General features: G+C 36.1%; 1 protein-coding gene across 1 annotated transcript; it reads right to left on the reverse strand.

The window, feature by feature from the left end:
- Window positions 1-1,493: 1,493 nt before the first annotated feature.
- LOC121392511 lies at window positions 1,494-18,266 on the reverse strand (the record flags this gene model as incomplete). The annotated part of the gene is made up of 4 exons (XM_041523697.1): window positions 18,103-18,266; window positions 15,264-15,722; window positions 6,185-6,445; window positions 1,494-1,928 (listed from the first exon to the last, which is right to left on the reverse strand). Coding segments are annotated over exons 1-4 (1,258 nt in total), but the record flags the coding sequence as incomplete, so codon positions are not given.
- Window positions 18,267-18,988: the final 722 nt, after the last annotated feature.

The following is an 18,988-nucleotide window of genomic DNA, read 5'->3' on the forward strand; positions in this document are numbered from 1 at the left end:
TAGACTACAGCTTGGCTCTATAACTGTTACTTATCAGAGGTTCTTGTATTTTTTTAATTATTAAAATGCATTTTGTAGCATTACAAACAAGATGATTGGCAAGACTTCAGATGTGCAGAAATGGATCATCTAAACAATAGAATTTAAATTCAGTGCTCTACAAAGAAAGTTCAAATTTACTCTTCCCTGGCCAGTAAAGTATAATATTTTAGTCGCCAGCCACTTATATTTAATGGCCAGTTAATATATTCTTATGATTAAATCGATTCATCTAACATTTTACGGCACATTACTAATGCCTTAATTGTTATTAGGACCGCGTTCGAATGAACACGTGAAGGGGGTAATTCCTAGTTGTTGTTACTGTTTGTGTCCGGTTCCACTAAAACAGTGAACGACTATTAACTATCATTATCAAATTCCGTACCCAATAATTTTATTAAACAAAATTAAGCGAATTACTATTTTAATGGCACTGCTAAAATCTGTATATAAATTGCAGTACTCATTAAAAGTTAAATAAAAGTACTGTGATAATATCTACCAGGCTTCAACGTGTTACTAGTAGTTATGAATCGGCTACCTTACTTTCGGTTTAAATAATATTTATTTTTGTTACATACTGCCTTGTAAATCCATAAATACTGTTTTGTAAATAGTTGTGTCTTTAAAGCCGTCTAAAGTTGAGTCATGAAAATAGAAACATGTTTTCATCCTCCACAGGTGAACATGCCTTCCGACGTGATTAAAACAACATTCACGACTGGAGATGTCGTTATCGTGTGTGTGTGTGTGTGTGTGTGTGTGTGGGGGGGGGGGGGGGGGGGGAGTTAAGGGAGATAACAACATAACGAAGTATTAGCTCCCTTAAAAGGTCTGCTACATGATACGATAGAATTGGACCGAGCTATCTCTGCCACCAGGTGGTAAAAAATTAAATTAGTTGATTTGCATTGACGTCTTTCTACTGACACAGGCGCTATAGCCATGTGGTAAAACAAAAAGTTGATCATGTATCGATTATTGTCATGCGGCTGGAGCCACAAGCAGAGTCCATGAAATGACTCATTTAGGGGGATTACCCATGATTACTCGTAGAAAAACATGGCTGCTTCATTAATGACGTTGCATGGAAGAGAATTAATGCAAATGTGCAAGCCACGTAGATTGAAACGTTAGGCAGCTATCCACACAGCGACAACTGCGCTGATGGAAAGACAGCCTAACATAGTTAAAGTCACTAATAAAAAAACTAATAAAAACTCAGTATACATTAGCAGAAACTTTCAGTTGTATAATATGCTTAAATGTTTTTTATGCTGTCGTCACTGCCATTGGAAAAGTACTACTATTTCTTGCCTTCTGATGTCCGCAAGGTAAGATACAAACATAATCTACATGTATCTGTTAAAGTATTTAAACCATTCACAAATCTATCTTTAATGTTTAAGACATGGACTACAGAGATTGACCAAATACATCTTTATACTAACCACTTCCAAGTAAAGGCATAACAACAGATCTTAAGACCTTTTCTTCAGCTTTGTTGATGATATTTGAATAGATCTCATCCATACCAGTTGCCCACTCCATGTCATATCCACTTCGGTACACATACATAATGGCGTGGAATGAGTATCTATATGGAAGATCTGTAATAGATGTGGATGTTTCGTAGACTTTGCCAAACTTCAGTCTCCTGTGTCGCGTCAAGAGATGGTCTCTCCATACATTGTATCTAATTCCTCCTGATTCACACAACTTCTGAGTCACTAAGCTCATGACACTGAGATCTGGACTTTCTCCAGTGACTACTGCGTCTGCTCCAACTTTTAGAATGTCCTCAAGATGAACTGTAAATATTAGGCCATTTTCCAGTTGGTGCTCGCTGGAAGGATGTGATGATTCATGTCTTTGAGATGAGAGATCTAAAACAACAAAATAAGGATTGAGAATAAGACTCCCTCAAAAACCAACAACATTTAAACAGTATAAATATTGGAGAACAATTATGCTCATTCAGATAATTATCTATACAGACTTCTGTACACCTATTGCTTCATCATTATTACTGAGAAACACATTTTTAAAGCATTCTCTTTCAGAAGTTTATCATGACTGGAAGAAGTTTGTTATGATTAAAGACACTACTAGAGCACATTGATTTATTAATCATCAGCTGTTGGATTTCAAACATATAGTCATTTTGACACAGTCATAGAGAGGAAATCCACTACATGTTTTCATTAGTAGCAAGGGATCTTTTATATGCACCATCCCACAGATAGGATAGTACATACCACGACCTTTGATATACCAATTGCGGTGCAGTGGCTGACATGAGAAATAGCCCAATGGGCCCACCGGCAGGGATCGATCCCAGACTGTCTGCACAAAATGTCCAATCAACTACTAAAATTGTATACATAAGGTGAGACTTTAATAAAATGTCTGTCTGTCTGACTACGTTATGAATCGTTTCGTCTAAAATCGTGCTAGCTCAAACTGTTAAAATGCTGCAATGGTGTCATCTATCATTAATTTTCTGGCCACACTGTCAGTACAGAATACTTGTATATGGTTGCAGTTGCAGGTAATTTTAACATGCTCATACACCATGAAGGTTTCAAGCATGTCTGTCCCGGGTCACGTTTCTGGATAGCCAGTAGCCCGACCCAGGACAGAAAATATTATGGCGACAATTTAGATTATTACAGCCCAAACATTTATGGGGGACTTTATATAATTTTTGTGCGCATTTCAAATATAACTATAATAAAAAATACTCAATAATTTTGTCGCATTGTGGATCAGGCTATCTAAATTAATTGAATTCCTTAATATTTAATATAATTAAGCCCTTATGGAAGGGGAAATGGAAATTGGTAAAGGAAGTTGGGCCCCAGCCACAGGAAGTTAATTATTGGTTTGGGTATGGAGGGGCATCATCTTATCGGGAACATTGGTGTGACCCACTCTCCCACTCAAGACCCCCCTTCCCCAGCTGATCCAACCACTGTGCCCTCCAGTCTTGATGCCCCTCAAGATTGTTGAAAAAGATCCAACATTGGTGCCGCTAGGAGAATGGCACTGCCACTAGTAGAGTAGCAAGATCCATCATTGGTATTGGTAAGAAAAGTTGAGCGTCTGGTCTCGCATATGGGAGTTAAAATTCATACCAATTATTCCTTTTTTTAATTTATTCCATCATGTTGAATATACACAATTTGATTTTTGTGTGTGTGTGTGTGTGTGTGTGTGTGTGTGTGTGTGTGTCAATGTGATCAAATGTCTTTTTGTTTTGGTTTTCTTTTATGTTTTGATGTTTATCATTCCGCCTTCATGATTCTAGATAAAAACATACAAACTCCACCATTTTTTACGCTATTTGGCTAATATTACCTTTCAAACATTACAGTTTATACATACATGTACATGTATATTATTATATGTATTATTCCTTTCTCTTTGACAATTTTATTTTTCCTCATGAATGAATATTCATTACAGTTGGGGCTATTGTAACAGCACTGAATCCTGATCCCAAACTGAAAATTCATTAAAGTTTATTAAAAAGTTTATCCCTTCTGTTTTCATTTTAAAAAAGCCAACATAAATATTAAATTTAAATAATATCAGCTGTATTGCAGTACATATTGCAATACAGTTTGTTGTATCACAATACGGTTTTGATCATATCGTTGCACCCCTAGGAATAATAAAAATAATAATAATATAAATGTATATATAAACATTAAACTTTAATGCAAAAGTTGACACTGTCGTCGCAGCCGACCTTTGGAAAGATTATACCTAAATCTCATTGTTTTACTTCATAATGGCAAGATCATTATATATTACCAAACTATGTGCCACAAAATACTTAAAAAACGTAGTGGTAGAAGATGTCTTAATGGATGAGTAATTGTTAAGTGATGAGGACATCTTACTGGATGGGAAGCGGTCACTTGACGTTGAATGGTTTTGGAGAGAGGCTGTAGTCGAATTTATCTTACTGGATGGGAAGCGGTCACTTGACGTTGAATGGTTTTGGAGAGAGGCTGTAGTCGAATTTATCTAACTGGATGGGAAGCGGTCACTTGATGTTGAATGGTTTTGGAGAGAGGCTGTAGTCGAATTTATCTTACTCGATGGGAAGCGGTCACTTGATGTTGAATGGTTTTGGAGAGAGGCTGTAGTCACATGTATCTTACTGGATGATGTTGTAGCCAATGAGGTGTTAATAGATGACAAAACATCTTGTGATGTTGACTGGTTCTGGAGAGAGGCTGTAGTTGAATATGTCTTACTGGATGGGAACAAATAATGAGATGCAGAACCATTCAGGTATGAGGTTGTAGCTGATGATGTGCTACAAGATTGCCAATCATCACGTGATGTCGGCAGGTTCTGGGATGAGACTGTTGTCAAAGATGTCTGTCTAGATGACCAATCATCACGTGATGTCGGCTGGTTCTGGGATGAGACTGTTGTCCTCACTTTATATGGTATACATATAAATATGGTAATATCTGAAATGGCTCCCCATAATTTAAGTTAGGGGAGCAATTAATCACTCCCCTAAAAACATTTTATTGTCACGGTCTGTAATTCCAAACTTCCCCTAGCTTACCCTGAAAAACCTATTGCAGCAGTCAAGATTAAACTTTCAATGCATCGACTGTCAAACAATTTCTAGTGTTGAGAATTGATTGGAATTTCATCATTGATCATCGGTTATAATCATTTGGACCAACAGATCAGCTTTTGATTATACGATCGATCAGAATTATATGAACATAAGGATTATAATTATAAGGACCAAGCACCCATTGTCATGTTCATAGGATATACCCTACAAATCACTAATTTTACAATTAATAACTATTTAAAATTATTTAATTTATGTACACATGAAAACAAACCCCAACAATTTAACATCAATTACATCCTCTAAACTGGTTGAACAATTATTGTTGACATTTTCCTGCATGATCAATTATGGATTTTCATAATACATCATCACATAGAGCCAAACCAATCAATTTTTTTATTATTTTGTTAAATCATTGGAACATATCGCTAACTGTTCCAACATTGCTTGATAAAGAGAAACAGTAGAAACATGTATCTTAATGTGAAGCTCAATTTGTGAACAAGTCTATATCATTATAAATTCCCCAAAAGCAAGGTATAAAACATCTAGTCAAAATGGTTATGTGATTCTTTAAGCGATAAAATTACTAACTTGCAGAACAAGGATCTAGTTATGTCACCACTATTGTTTATATTTAAGGGAGCATGAAAACATTAGCGTCATAATGTAGCAATTAAATCGGAAAAGCCAAGTTTAACTTTGTACCTTAGAAGAAGAGAGTAGCCCCAATGACATCATTCTACTGAAAGAAATAACAAGTTCACCACCTGGAGTTTAAAATATTACCTCCTTTATTTCAAGAATCCGAAAAGGGAAGCAACTTTCATTAAACCACAGTAGATGGGCAACACACTACATGATATGACATTTGGTTCTAGATGCAGAAATCAACCTGGTTTTTACACTACATGATATGACATTCGGTTCTAGATGCAGGAATCAACCCAGTTTTCACACTACATGATATGACATTCGGTTCTAGATGCAGAAATCACACTACATGATATGACATTCAGTTCTAGATGCAGGAATCAACCCAGTTTTCACACTACATGATATGACATTCGGTTCTAGATGCAGAAATCACACTACATGATATGACATTCAGTTCTAGATGCAGGAATCAACCCAGTTTTCACACTACATGATATGACATTCGGTTCTAGATGCAGAAATCACACTACATGATATGACATTCAGTTCTAGATGCAGGAATCAACCCAGTTTTCACACTACATGATATGACATTCGGTTCTAGATGCAGAAATCACACTACATGATATGACATTTGGTTGTAAATGCAGGAATCAACCCTGTTTTTACACCATAATGAGTTGCCCCCCCCCCCCCTCCCCCCCCCTTCAACACTGCATAATCAGTTCTGGCCAATTCCAAAAAACTAAAATAAAGGGGCACTATTTTCAATGGAACTATATATGTGTCACCTACAGGCTGCTCATTGAACGGCGTAATGATATGATCCCTTTAAAATCATTTGGGAAACCCATGCAAATACACTTAACTTACTGTTAAACTGTGCAGTATCGGTGGAGGGTGCTAATAATGTATGTGATTTTGATGCTGAATCATTCTTGTTCCGCGCACCTGAAGAAGACACCATGTCCACGAACGTGTCCACATTTAGCACCTCATGCTTCCAACAACTGTTGCACATTTTGTCGAAGTCATCCAAACTGGACACATAAATGTGAACTTGTTTCAAAGTAGTTTTTATCTCAGCCAGACTCTGAACAGCTGCATCCACTGCATAACCTCTTGGAACATTTTCTGAAGTTTAAAAGCAGTAATTTAAGTATCTGATATATCTGAACATTTAGTAGCCAAGAGTTGTTGAGAAACAGAATTTAGATAACAGTAGAGCTAGAAACAACTAGCCATGACATAATCAATTTAGTGCCCGTAACAACATGGTTAGACCTTATATTAGATCAATATTATCAAATGCTATACCATAATATACCACAACAAACCAGATACAGGGCTCAAACTTAAGAATTTGTCTCCCACAGCAAATTTTAAAAGAATTGCCATGAGTGAAAGGGCCCGACAGCAATTTTGAGCCTGCCTGTAGCAGTTTTTATAAATGTGACATTTGCAGCAAATAAACATGAATGAAAGGTTATTTTGCTGTATGGGGACATATTTTAAATGTGCAAATGTTAAATATTGACAGATAATGCACACAGTGTAGCCTATACACTTTGCCATTGTTGAGGAGTTTTACTGACGGCACTTTTGTGCCATTATTGATGCTGTTTACCTACGGCAATTTATATCTCAACGATGGAAATTGCCGTCAGTACCATTGTTAATTTTGAGTCCTGCAGATCACACGGAACCACATCACATGCAACATAACACACAACACAGCACAAAATACTCAATACCAGTCACCACACCACACACAAAACACTATAGTACTTAACACACAACATTGTACCATATTGCACACACCTCACCATGCATAGTACATACATGTATATCACATCACACCACAGCATATTACACACATCATATTACATAAATCACACCACACCATATTACATAAACATGTGTCACACCACACTATATTACATACATCACACCACAATATTACATACATCACATACTGTATTACAGATATGGCATCACACCATATTAAATACATCACACAACACCATATATTAAACACGTCACACCACACCATATTACACCCATCACAGCACACCATATTAAATATATCACACCACAACATATTACTATCAATCAAATCATGTATTTATATATGAATCATATAAAAATGGCATAGTATACATTACACACATCACACAACATATTAAATACATCACACCACATCATATTAAATATGTCTCATTACACACCATATTATATTACACACATCACACCACACCATATTAAATACATCATATTTTGAGACATCTGCATAACCATTTTCACAGATGGGGGTTCAGGTAACATATTTTGTCATTAAAAACAGGTACATGTGTTTCTGCTAGAACTTTGCTTTTTAGAGTTATAACCTGCAGAAAAATGTACTTAGTATCACTTAGTATCACTTAGTATCCAAAGCTGCTTTAACACATAATATGTAATAAGAGTAAAATTTATGTGCAATGTATGTTTTGGTTTGAATATTTATAGAAATACAAATTACATTTTATTTCATTAACATCAACATTTGTAAACAAAATCAGGTTCTGAGTGACTTGGAATATCTTTTTAGACACGTTTGTATTCCTACTGAAACTAATCTAGTCATTAACATTTTCTCCAACAACCTGATGTATGTTTTTTGTAAAACAAAAGTATTAAAAACAAACATTTAAAAAAAGTAACTTAATTTGTTTCCAATTGTAAACTAATTCTCAACATAATTTCACAAAACTATTGACTATTGTGATTATTAAAAAAGCAATATTTAAATAACAAAAAGAAAGAAATGTTTTATTTAACGACACACTCAACACTTTTATATAGGGTTATATGGCATCAGATATATGGTTAAGGACCACACAGATATTGAGAGAGGAAACCCGCTGTCGCCACTTCATGGGCTACTCTTTTCGATTAGCAGCAAGGGATCTTTTATATGCACTTTCCAATAGACAGGATAGCACATACCACTGCCTTTGATATACCAGTCATGGTGCACTGGCTGGAACAAGAAATAGCCCAATGGGTTCACCGACGGGGATCGATCCTACATCGAGCAAGCGCTGTACCACTGGGCTGCGTCCCATCACGTTACTAACAAAAGGTAATTTTAATACTGTTTGTCGTCCCAGGTCAATTAAAATTTTGATACTGGCACATACTAATAATTGCCTTAATTCAACAGAAGCTAATTGTCAAAATAGAGCTAAGGTGAGGATTTTGAAAATGTTTATAGTGATCTAATTACACAAAATCTGTTAGCTACATGCAACTTCACGTAGCTGTTTTTAGAAACAGACTACGGTACTTATCTCATTAACCCTGCATTTTATTACTTGTTACAAAGTGTTAATAATCAGAATGTAGGTCAGGTCATGTCATAGGTTTTTGTCATGCACATTCAGAACAAGTTGTTGTAGCACACCTGTCATGGGCGCAGGTGTTTACTTTTGCCGGCTCCTTCATCCAGGGCGGGAAAAGGTTTGGGGCGGGTGGGAGAGGGGGTAGCCCACACTGGTATGTGCAAGGGAACACAAGCAGCCCAACCATCTACGGAAATATTGAGCATTTCAATTGATTATACATGTCACAGGGTGTTATTTCAACAATCTAATGTCAGTTTTGATTAAATCAAGGGTGTTTTTTTTAGGCCAAAACCAAAAACATTGCACCTACTTTTAGAATGTCTGTAAATACTGATATAGTCAGGGGTGCACAAATGTGAAATTGTGATAGTTGCCCGGTGGGCAACCAGTAGCTGAAGGTTAGTTACCCAACATCATCTCTTGGTTGGCCACATATTTCATAAAACATTTTATGAATATAACAGTCTTTAAAATGAAACTGAAATTATTATCATTACTTATCAGTTTAGTTTTATTTCTTTTTTAACATTATTTATCTACAGCTTATCTTCACTTAGGCTGAAAAAATTGTTTGTTTAACGACACCACTGGAGCATACCGATTAATTAATCATCGGCTATTGATTGTCAAACATTTAGTAATTCTGACTCGTAGTCATCAGAGGAAACCTGCTACATTTTTCCTAATGCAGCAAGGGATCTTTTATATGCACTTTCCCACAGACAGGAAGGCACATACCACAGCCTTTGTCTGGTTGTCGTGCACTGGTTGGAACGAGAAAAAACCCAATCAGCTGAATGGATCCACAGAGGTGGTTCGATCTCGCTTGGGCTGTCACAGTCATAATACTTTGATGAACTCAGGGCTCATCTAGGATTAAAAATACCTGTTGCCAAAAAAATTGCCAAATGGGATTTTTATTGGCCATAATGAAAATATTTTAGCCAAAATTGTTTTGTGTAGTACTGTATAGAGTATTTATATATGAATATGAAAATGTATCTTTTTCAGCTAATTATGTACAAACTGGAATACATCTGAATAACAAAATTATCCCCGTCAAAATCAAAGACAGTTATGGGGGGTAGGGCAGTTAATATATTACTTTGATTTTTCAGTGGGTGAGGGGAGATATGCAGAGTTGGAAGCCAATGCCCTCTGCAAACACACCCAAAATTCTAAGGTCTATGGCATTAATAAAAATCTGAGAGCCAATACTCTTCTTTTTTTAAACAGTGCTCATTATTTCTGTAAAATAGCAATCTTTATTTTGGTTTGAACTGCTTTTAATTGTATTTTAAAATAACCCATCTATTCCACACCCCAACAATTTCGTAATTTGCGACATTTTGTTGATTTCCACGTCTTGTTAAATGCTTGTTCTTGATTTCAGCTTGTAAAATACGTAGCCTAAGAATGCTGACTTCACATTATGACAACTATTCATTTACGTCAAACGGTTTTGATTAAAAAGATAATGAATTCACATTTTATGGTCTTTTTGAAATCTAGCTAACTTTTGAGATGTCTCCTCACAGTCAACAAATTTATATAATATTTTATCTAAAAATATCATGATTATTTTTAACTAATTGTATTCAGTGTACGTTTAACCGCAATTTGTATAAATACTGCATGTTCCTTTCCTGCGATCGCGAAATGCACGAGCGCGAAATTAACAAAGACAACGGAAATAAACAAACGAAACAGCAATTAAGTATTCATTGATGTGTAGCGTTCCTGGTTTTCAGTCTGTCTGTCTTTTTATATTTTCCTTGGTTATTATATTCAGTTAAGATTTCGATTATATCTCTTACTAATTACATTAACAGCATGATCTAACTCTACTCACTTATGAATATCAGGAACGTTATTTTCTCATTGCTACGAGGGATAATACAATAAGTGTCGTGCAACCGTTGTAAATGTTGTCGGCAGAAGTCCGTGCAAGAGTGTGGCCTGACTGAATCAACCAATCAGGTTGGTCAAGTTAGATTATTTTTCGATGCACATTATTCATCCCAGATTCCCCACTTGCACTCAGGTTGTTTTTCTGTGAGGTTAGTTTTTGTGTGCTGTGTTGTTTTTAGTTTTATATATATGTAAACATGTTTGCTTCCATTCCTAGCTGTCTGCCCATTTATACATATGTTTAACCAATGTATATCTTATAAGTTTCAGTTATTAAAATTATAAATTAACTACGTAAAGCGAGTCAGGCAATGACCCGTGTTACGTGTAAGGTGTAATCGTCCCATATATAATTCTGTGTTTTTACCGTGCACGAACTGTCCGCTTAATCGTTTTGGCTGAGTTAGAGAACGGATGACCCGTCTGAATAAATTAAACCTGATTAAATTAGGATCTCAATGATTTTAATAAGCGGAATTCGTCATTGTCAATGGTTTGTAACCCCATTCCTAATAAGTGAGTCCTAATTATATGGATTAACGACTGCTTTAATAGGGTCTTGTGGTTAAAAATAGCTTTGAAGGGGGCTGTCCAATATATATGATTTAACAGAGTTCGTGTACATCGGCATGGATGGGTAATCGTGTAAGGTGTAGAGCCTAATTATTTGGTGTGGGCTGTCCTGCAGATGTAAATTTAATTCCGCGAATATTCTCTGTCGGGATTATCCACGACACATTCATACACGTCCCTAAATATAAATATTTATTTGTATGGATATGTGGTAGTCAATTCATATATGGATCTTAGAGGACTACCATACATATTTGTTATTTGTTTGTACTCCCTCAAATAAATGTGTAATCTGTTTATTTGTTAGTTTGGATTTTCTGTGCTAGCCAAGTCGGTCTGGTTTATAGTAATTTCAGCCTTCTAGAGAATTATTAATAGACTCTTAGTACCAGCAAAAGTCTACAACCGAAAGGGGTAGCTGAATCCGTGGTCCCCAGATTGGGACCCGAAAAGTAAATTTCATTACAGATGAATTTACATCAAGATTTACTTGCGTATAATCATATTGTTTAATGTCTGCAACAATGTCTTTTGACACGTGCAACAGTCTCGGCTGACTGTCAAACGTGACCTATGTGCACACTGAGAACAGCCAACGAACGTTTTCCAAACGTTCGCGAACTATGCGATTGGTTCCTGACGTGGATATTGGGTTTAACGTGAAGCGCATAAACCAGTTTAGCGGACGTTTTTGTTCTGCTCGGTCTAGCTGAACTCTACTAGCCTACTTGTCTGGCTGGCAGTTATATTCACAACAAAATACTTTTTTTTCTATTCTATAAATAAATCAAAATATAGCGTAACATGTTCTGCGGGTTTTTTTTTAAATCAATTATCAGGTTTCATATTTGTTAAGTTTATGGTGGTAATTTTTGTATGTACATGGTAAAATTTAATAAAATTACATTTAAATATGAATAATGCATGGTTGATAAATAGTTTATAAGCCATAAGAAAATTAATTCTTCCATGTTTTACATGCTACACAAAACTAGTAACACATTTTTTTGTCTTTGGTGACATGCAGAATATACTTTTTAAAATTTATTTGCATACGGTACTGTTGAATAAAAATAAGTATAGCCATATGAAAGCAGATATACATGCACACGTAACATGATTCAAGTTAATGCCATCAAAGCTGACATACTGCGTTACACATACGAGTAACACAGCAGATATACATGTAACATGCTTCAAGTTATTGCCATCAAAGCTGACATACTGCGTTACACATACAAGTAACACAGCAGATATACATGTATGTAACATGCTTCAAGTTATTGCCATCAAAGCTGACATACTACGTTACACATACGAGTAACACAGCACATATACATGTAACATGCTTCATGTTATTGCTATCAAAGCTGACATACTACGTTACACATACGAGTAACACAGCAGATATACATGTAACATGCTTCAAGTTATTGCCATCAAAGCTGACATACTACGTTACACATACGGGTAACACAGCAGATATACATTAACATGCTTCAAGTTATTGCCATCAAAGCTGACATACTACGTTACACATACAAGTAACACAGCAGATATACATGTAACATGCTTCAAGTTATTGCCATCAAAGCTGACATACTACGTTACACATACGAGTAATACAGCAGATATACATGTGTATGTAACATGCTTCAAGTTATTGCCATCAAAGCTGACATACTATGTTACACATACGAGTAACACAGCAGATATACATGTAACATGCTTCAAGTTATTGCCATCAAAGCTGACATGCTACGTTACACATACGGGTAACACAGCAGATATACATTAACATGCTTCAAGTTTTTGCCATCAAAGCTGACATACTACGTTACACATACAAGTAACACAGCAGATATACATGTAACATGCTTCAAGTTATTGCCATCAAAGCTGACATACTACGTTACACATACGAGTAACACAGCAGATATACATGTAACATGCTTCAAGTTATTGCCATCAAAGCTGACATACTGCGTTACACATAAGAGTAACACAGCAGATATACATGTAACATGCTTCAAGTTAATGCCATCAAAGCTGACATACTACGTTACACATACGAGTAACACAGCAGATATACATGTAACATGCTTCAAGTTAATGCCATCAAAGCTGACATACTACGTTACACATACGAGTAACACAGCAAATATACATGTAACATCCTTCAAGTTATTGCCATCAAAGCTGTTATACTGCGTTACACATATGAGTAACACAGCAGATATACATGTAACATGCTTCAAGTTATTGCCATCAAAGCTGTTATACTGCGTTACACATATGAGTAACACAGCAGATAATTTTTAATAGTTGTTGGACCTTATAGTTGGATCAGCACATAGTAAATATTTATTGAAACCTGTGGTCACCATGTTTTTTCTGAAACGACTGCACTTTTTTTTAACAAAATCACCACACAAAATAAATTATTACATCAATGCATTCAAGACAAATGAAACCGGCCTCAGTGGCGTCGTGGTTAGGCCATCGGTCTACAGTCTGGTAGGTACTGGGTTCGGATCCCAGTCGAGGCATGGGATTTTTAATCCAGATACAGACTCCAAACTCTGAGTGAGTGCTCCGCAAGGCTCAATGGGTAGGTGTAAACCACTTGTACCGACCAGTGTTCTATAACTGGTTCAACAAAGGCCATGGTTTGTGCTATCCTGCCTGTGGGAAGTGCAAATAAAAGATCCCTTGCTGCTAATCGGAAAGAGTAGCCCATGTAATGGCGACAGTGGATTTCCTCTCAAAATCTGTGTGGTCCGTAACCATATGTCTGACACCATATAACCGTAAATAAAATGTTTTGAGTGCGTCATTAAATAAAACATTTCTTTCTTTTTTCTTTTCAAGATAAATGATGTCGAACCATATTTTTCGAAAGTTAACAATATCAGAGTTTTTGCCCATATTACATACATCACCACCATATTATACACATCACAACATAGTACATCAAATCATACCACACCATCACGTAACAATCACCACATCACATCATATCACATCACAAGTCAACACCATACAGTGTACATAACATCACCGTATGTAGAGTAATTAATGTACACCACAATAGACACTACCATCTACGGATGTAGTACAAAATGTCAACAGTCAAAATGTCAACAGTCAAAATGTCAACTATTAAAGTTGTACTCAACGTAAAAATGTCAACTTTCAGATTATACATTTGTAAAAAAAAAAAAAAAAAAAAAAAAAAAAAAACGTTCTATGGTATAACCTTTCATTTGACCAATCAAAACACCACTTGCATACATTTGACAGCACTAAATGTGTATATGATTTTCTCAATTAGTAATAGCATGTTTTTTTATATCAAAGGGAGCATGTTTTAATTATTCCTAATTTTGTAATGAGCAAGGAACTTTATGTTCCTAATCCTAACACACACCTCTGTGTGTGTGTGTCTCTCTCTCTCTCTCTCTGTCTCTGTCTCTGTCTCTCTGTCTCTGTCTCTCTCTGTCTCTCTCTGTCTCACACACATACACATTCAGAGGTTGACCCAGTTACCACATTAATGGTAGACATTGTGTCCAGTCACATACTGACCATTACAATTCTGTCAGTTGACATTTTGACCAGTCATTTTGTCCGTTAATATTCTGTCTGTACACTACATGTAATAATGGATTCTTGTTTCCACTATCATCCATTTTAACGGTTTAAATAGTGGGGCAGATAGAGAAATAGGATCTGCATCTAACATCATCCTATCAGCTCTCTTTTGTAGTTTCAGTAAATATTCTAATCTATCTTGTGACTATTTGAAATTATTTTATGTATTACAGTAACAATGAACATATACTGAACTTCACTGAACACAAAACCACCCAATGTTCAGTCATAGCTATTACATGTGTGTGATTGCTATAAAACACACAATAATCCTCACCCATACATACAATATTATGGTTTGGTTTAGCCTACCAGAACACATTCAGTTATACAAAATCAGTTAAATGTATTATTGTTTGTTTTTATATCGTTTTACAACAACAAATCTGGCTGGTGAGTTTTCAGTGAAGTTCAGTATATTTACCTACCAGTCATAAGGAGAGGCATGGCTATGGAGGAGATATCATATATCTCTGTTTCTTTGACAACATTCTCATATAACTTCTTCATTTCATTTAACCATGTTCTTTCTCCATATGCATGGTAGGGATACACAATGGCGTGGAAGACATACTTAAAACATTCATGAATTGGTCTTGGATCCATGTATACCTCACTATGTCGTATAAACACATGTTTTCTTTTGAAATCAGTTTTCCACTGTTCTTCAGACATCCTTTTTGACAAGCAGTACCGTTTCCAATCAGAGCTCAGGGGAAACAACTCTCTGTTTTCTCCTGTTAACAATGCCTGTGTGCCAGATTTGAAAATATCTCCATGACAAATGACAACTTTCAGCTTTGAATTGAAAGTAAAACTTTCAAATTTTATCATGTCTTCTTTCCGTGTTGGGATGGACCTGACTTCATCACTGACAACTGCTGAATCTGAAGTTAAAGATGAAAAAATATCAGCTGAATGCCAATATTAATTATATATTTAATTTTATTTAATATGACTAATAATTCTTTAATTTATCATATATAATATTATTTATTTTCTATAAAATATAATTATTATAAAATATAAACTACTAGTATGTCCTTAACAACTGACTGTATATGCCCACAAGTTAAAGTTGATAAGAATTTAGCAGGAGTGTGCAGACAAACAATTGCCATGATTGGAGACAAGGACTCGGGTGTAGAGGTGGACAACAAAACGAAGGTGAAAAACAGTAGCTTCCAGATCACAAGAAAAAATAAGTTGGAATTCAAAGGAGTGAAGGGAAAGAGTTAAAGTTTGTTTTGTTTATAATGACACCACTAGAGCACACTGATTAACAAGGCATCAGAAACACAGCAAATATCCACGCAGTTTCATCATCCTATTCCTGTATGTCAAGTTTCATGAAAAATGGATGAGACATGAAGTTGCTAGAATGGTGATGTTGTATTTCTATTTTTGGTAACAGTGACCTTTACCTTTGAAAAGAAAACTGCATGAGAAATGAAATGAAGTCACTAGGACAGTGATATAACCATTGTGGCACATATGTATCAGCAAGACGCTATATGCCTTACACCTTACACCTACCGGGGAGCAAGCCAGTCCCTACCAGCCTCATGCCCATATGGCCGAACCACTACACCACTACTACTAGTAGGAGCACTTTATACACAAACTGCTACATACTCCCTCCTCAAGTGAAGCTACGTCCAAGACCTGTGGTCCAAGGGCAATTGAATTGTTACGGGTCCTCACTGGGTTTTCCTTGTATTCTTGTTACGAACACACCCAGTCCCTACATCGGCTCCAAATGTAACAGATATATCAACCTCCATTGAAGGGATATGAACCACGAACTATCAAGATTAAGAGTCTAGCACTATACCAACTGAGCTATGAAGGCAAATTCCCACCAGCTACTGCCAGTAGCAGCATTTTATACCGACACTACTGCACAAGCAGGTGAAATAGAAATTCACTTAGCAAACAAAAGTTTTTCAAGAGAAGATGTATGGATGATTATCTCATCTGCTATAAATTTAGCTTTTATATTTTAATCCCATAATGCTCTAACATTTCCCACACACTATCCCAAAACTCTTCCCACTCCCAGTGTTGTCTTTTTTCAGTAGGTCATATTTTTTTCTTACCAGGACATATTTCATTTGACTTGCTATTATATTTGACTTTCTATTTCAAGCCCTATTAATTGACAGCAGTTAACAAAAAAAATGCCACGGGTGGACGGCAATTTTAACCCTGCTCTCAGCAATGTTTCAAAAAGTGATTTTTGCAGGAAATAAACATAACTGAAAGGTTATTTTGCTGTAAGTAGACCCATTTCAAATGTACAAATGTTATATTCTGGCAGATAATGTACAGCTACATGTAGATGGATACATTTTGCCATTGTTGAAGAGTTTTACAGACAGCACAAAAATGCAGTCAGTGATGCTGAGGTCAGATCATAGGGTTTAACGTGCACATTATGAGCAAGCTTTTTTAGCGCACGCCTGTCATGGGTAAAGGTGCTGGCCTCAGCTGGCTTCTGTGTCCAGGACAAGAAAGGGGTCGGTGGGAGAGGGGACCGCCTGTGCTGGAAGGTGCAAGAGAGCACCAGCAACCCGACCGAAGTTGGTAATAGGCGGAGGGTGGTTTCTGGTGCTATGGAATTTTGAATGTCCCACAGGATTAATGTCAAAGGGAAAACGTATGCAGTTTAAATGAAGGAAGTTGGGCGCATTTTGTAACGGTCCGTCAGAAGATAAAGGAGGGAGCTAAGTGATGCTTCTGACCTACAGCAATTTATATCTCAACTACAGCAACTGCCATCAGTGTCGTCATTAATTTTGAGCCTTGTGCTTCATTTACAACTAGCCATTAACCTGTCCTGGACAGACAGCCCATTTAGCTGAGGTTTGTGCCCAGGACTGCGTGCTTTGAGATTACATGGATATGCATGAGCACAAACATAAATTAAATTTAATATTGAAGTCTGCATAAAAAGAATCTGTGACACCATGCAAATTAAAATACTTTCCCATATTTTGGACTATGGGAGCCACAAGTAGGAAAAGCCTGACATTTAACAGCCACTAGCTAATATAACAGTAAACAAATGGATTTTTAAAAAAGCACGTCAATTTAAATCAGTTTATGAAAACTGGTCAAAAACAAATACAGAGGATATTTTTTTATTAATTTTTATTCTGTAATTAATACAAACCGTCACATTTAGGTATTTTAAATGTGTCACCTTTGTATGTCAAAGTGCCCGTAACAAGATGTTTTACTACACATAATATGACATTTACATACCACCAGAAGAAGCAGTAGCACGAACGGAAAAGTTCTCCTTTGTTGCACCATTTGTTATCGCCACTGTTCCAAATGTCAAATATTTTCGGCCAGATTCACACATTTTTTTAAATTCCCATGAATTTGATGCACCTATGTAAACATTTTCCAAGTATTGTTTTTTGTGATTTGCTAAACACTTCATCAAAATATCTGCTTTGTGACTGTTGTCTGCAAAAAGAAGTTATTTCTAAAAGAATAAGCATGATTAATTCAATTATTCCTATTATTTGGTGTTCCAAGCTTGTGTATACATTTTATAATCAGAAAGAAAGAAATGTTTTATTTAACGACGCACTCAACACATTTCATTTACAGTTATATTGCGTCAGACATATGGTTAAGGACCACACAGATATTGTGAGAGGAAACCCGCTGTCTCCACTTCATAGGCTACTTTTTTCAATTAGCAGCAAGGGATCTTTTATATGCACCATCCCACAGATAGGGTAGTACAAACCACGGCCTTTGATATACCACCCTCGGGTACATAATTTGTTGTCAGGGACAAGGCTTGCCAAGTCCCTGACAACAAATTATGTACCCGAGGGTGGAATAGCCCTGTCCCACATGGATACATAATGGAGGATTATTTTTCTCCCATCCAGTAGATGAAAAAAAAGCATTTTGGGAAAATAATCATAACCATTGAAAAGATCGTACCCAGAAATGGTTTATACTAAAAGTATAAACCGAAAATGATAGTATAATTTCATTGACAGCAGGATTCCTTGTTTTTATGAAATATAAAAAGCATTTCTTGTGTTATTTTGCCGTTTAATGATGTCACCCAATGTTAATATCAGCTCAAACATAGAAGTCATGTGGTCATGCAAGACCGATTTAT

Source organism: Gigantopelta aegis, unplaced genomic scaffold (genome assembly GCF_016097555.1).
Source record: "Gigantopelta aegis isolate Gae_Host unplaced genomic scaffold, Gae_host_genome ctg3994_pilon_pilon:::debris, whole genome shotgun sequence".
Taxonomy (NCBI): Eukaryota; Metazoa; Mollusca; class Gastropoda; order Neomphalida; family Peltospiridae; genus Gigantopelta; species Gigantopelta aegis.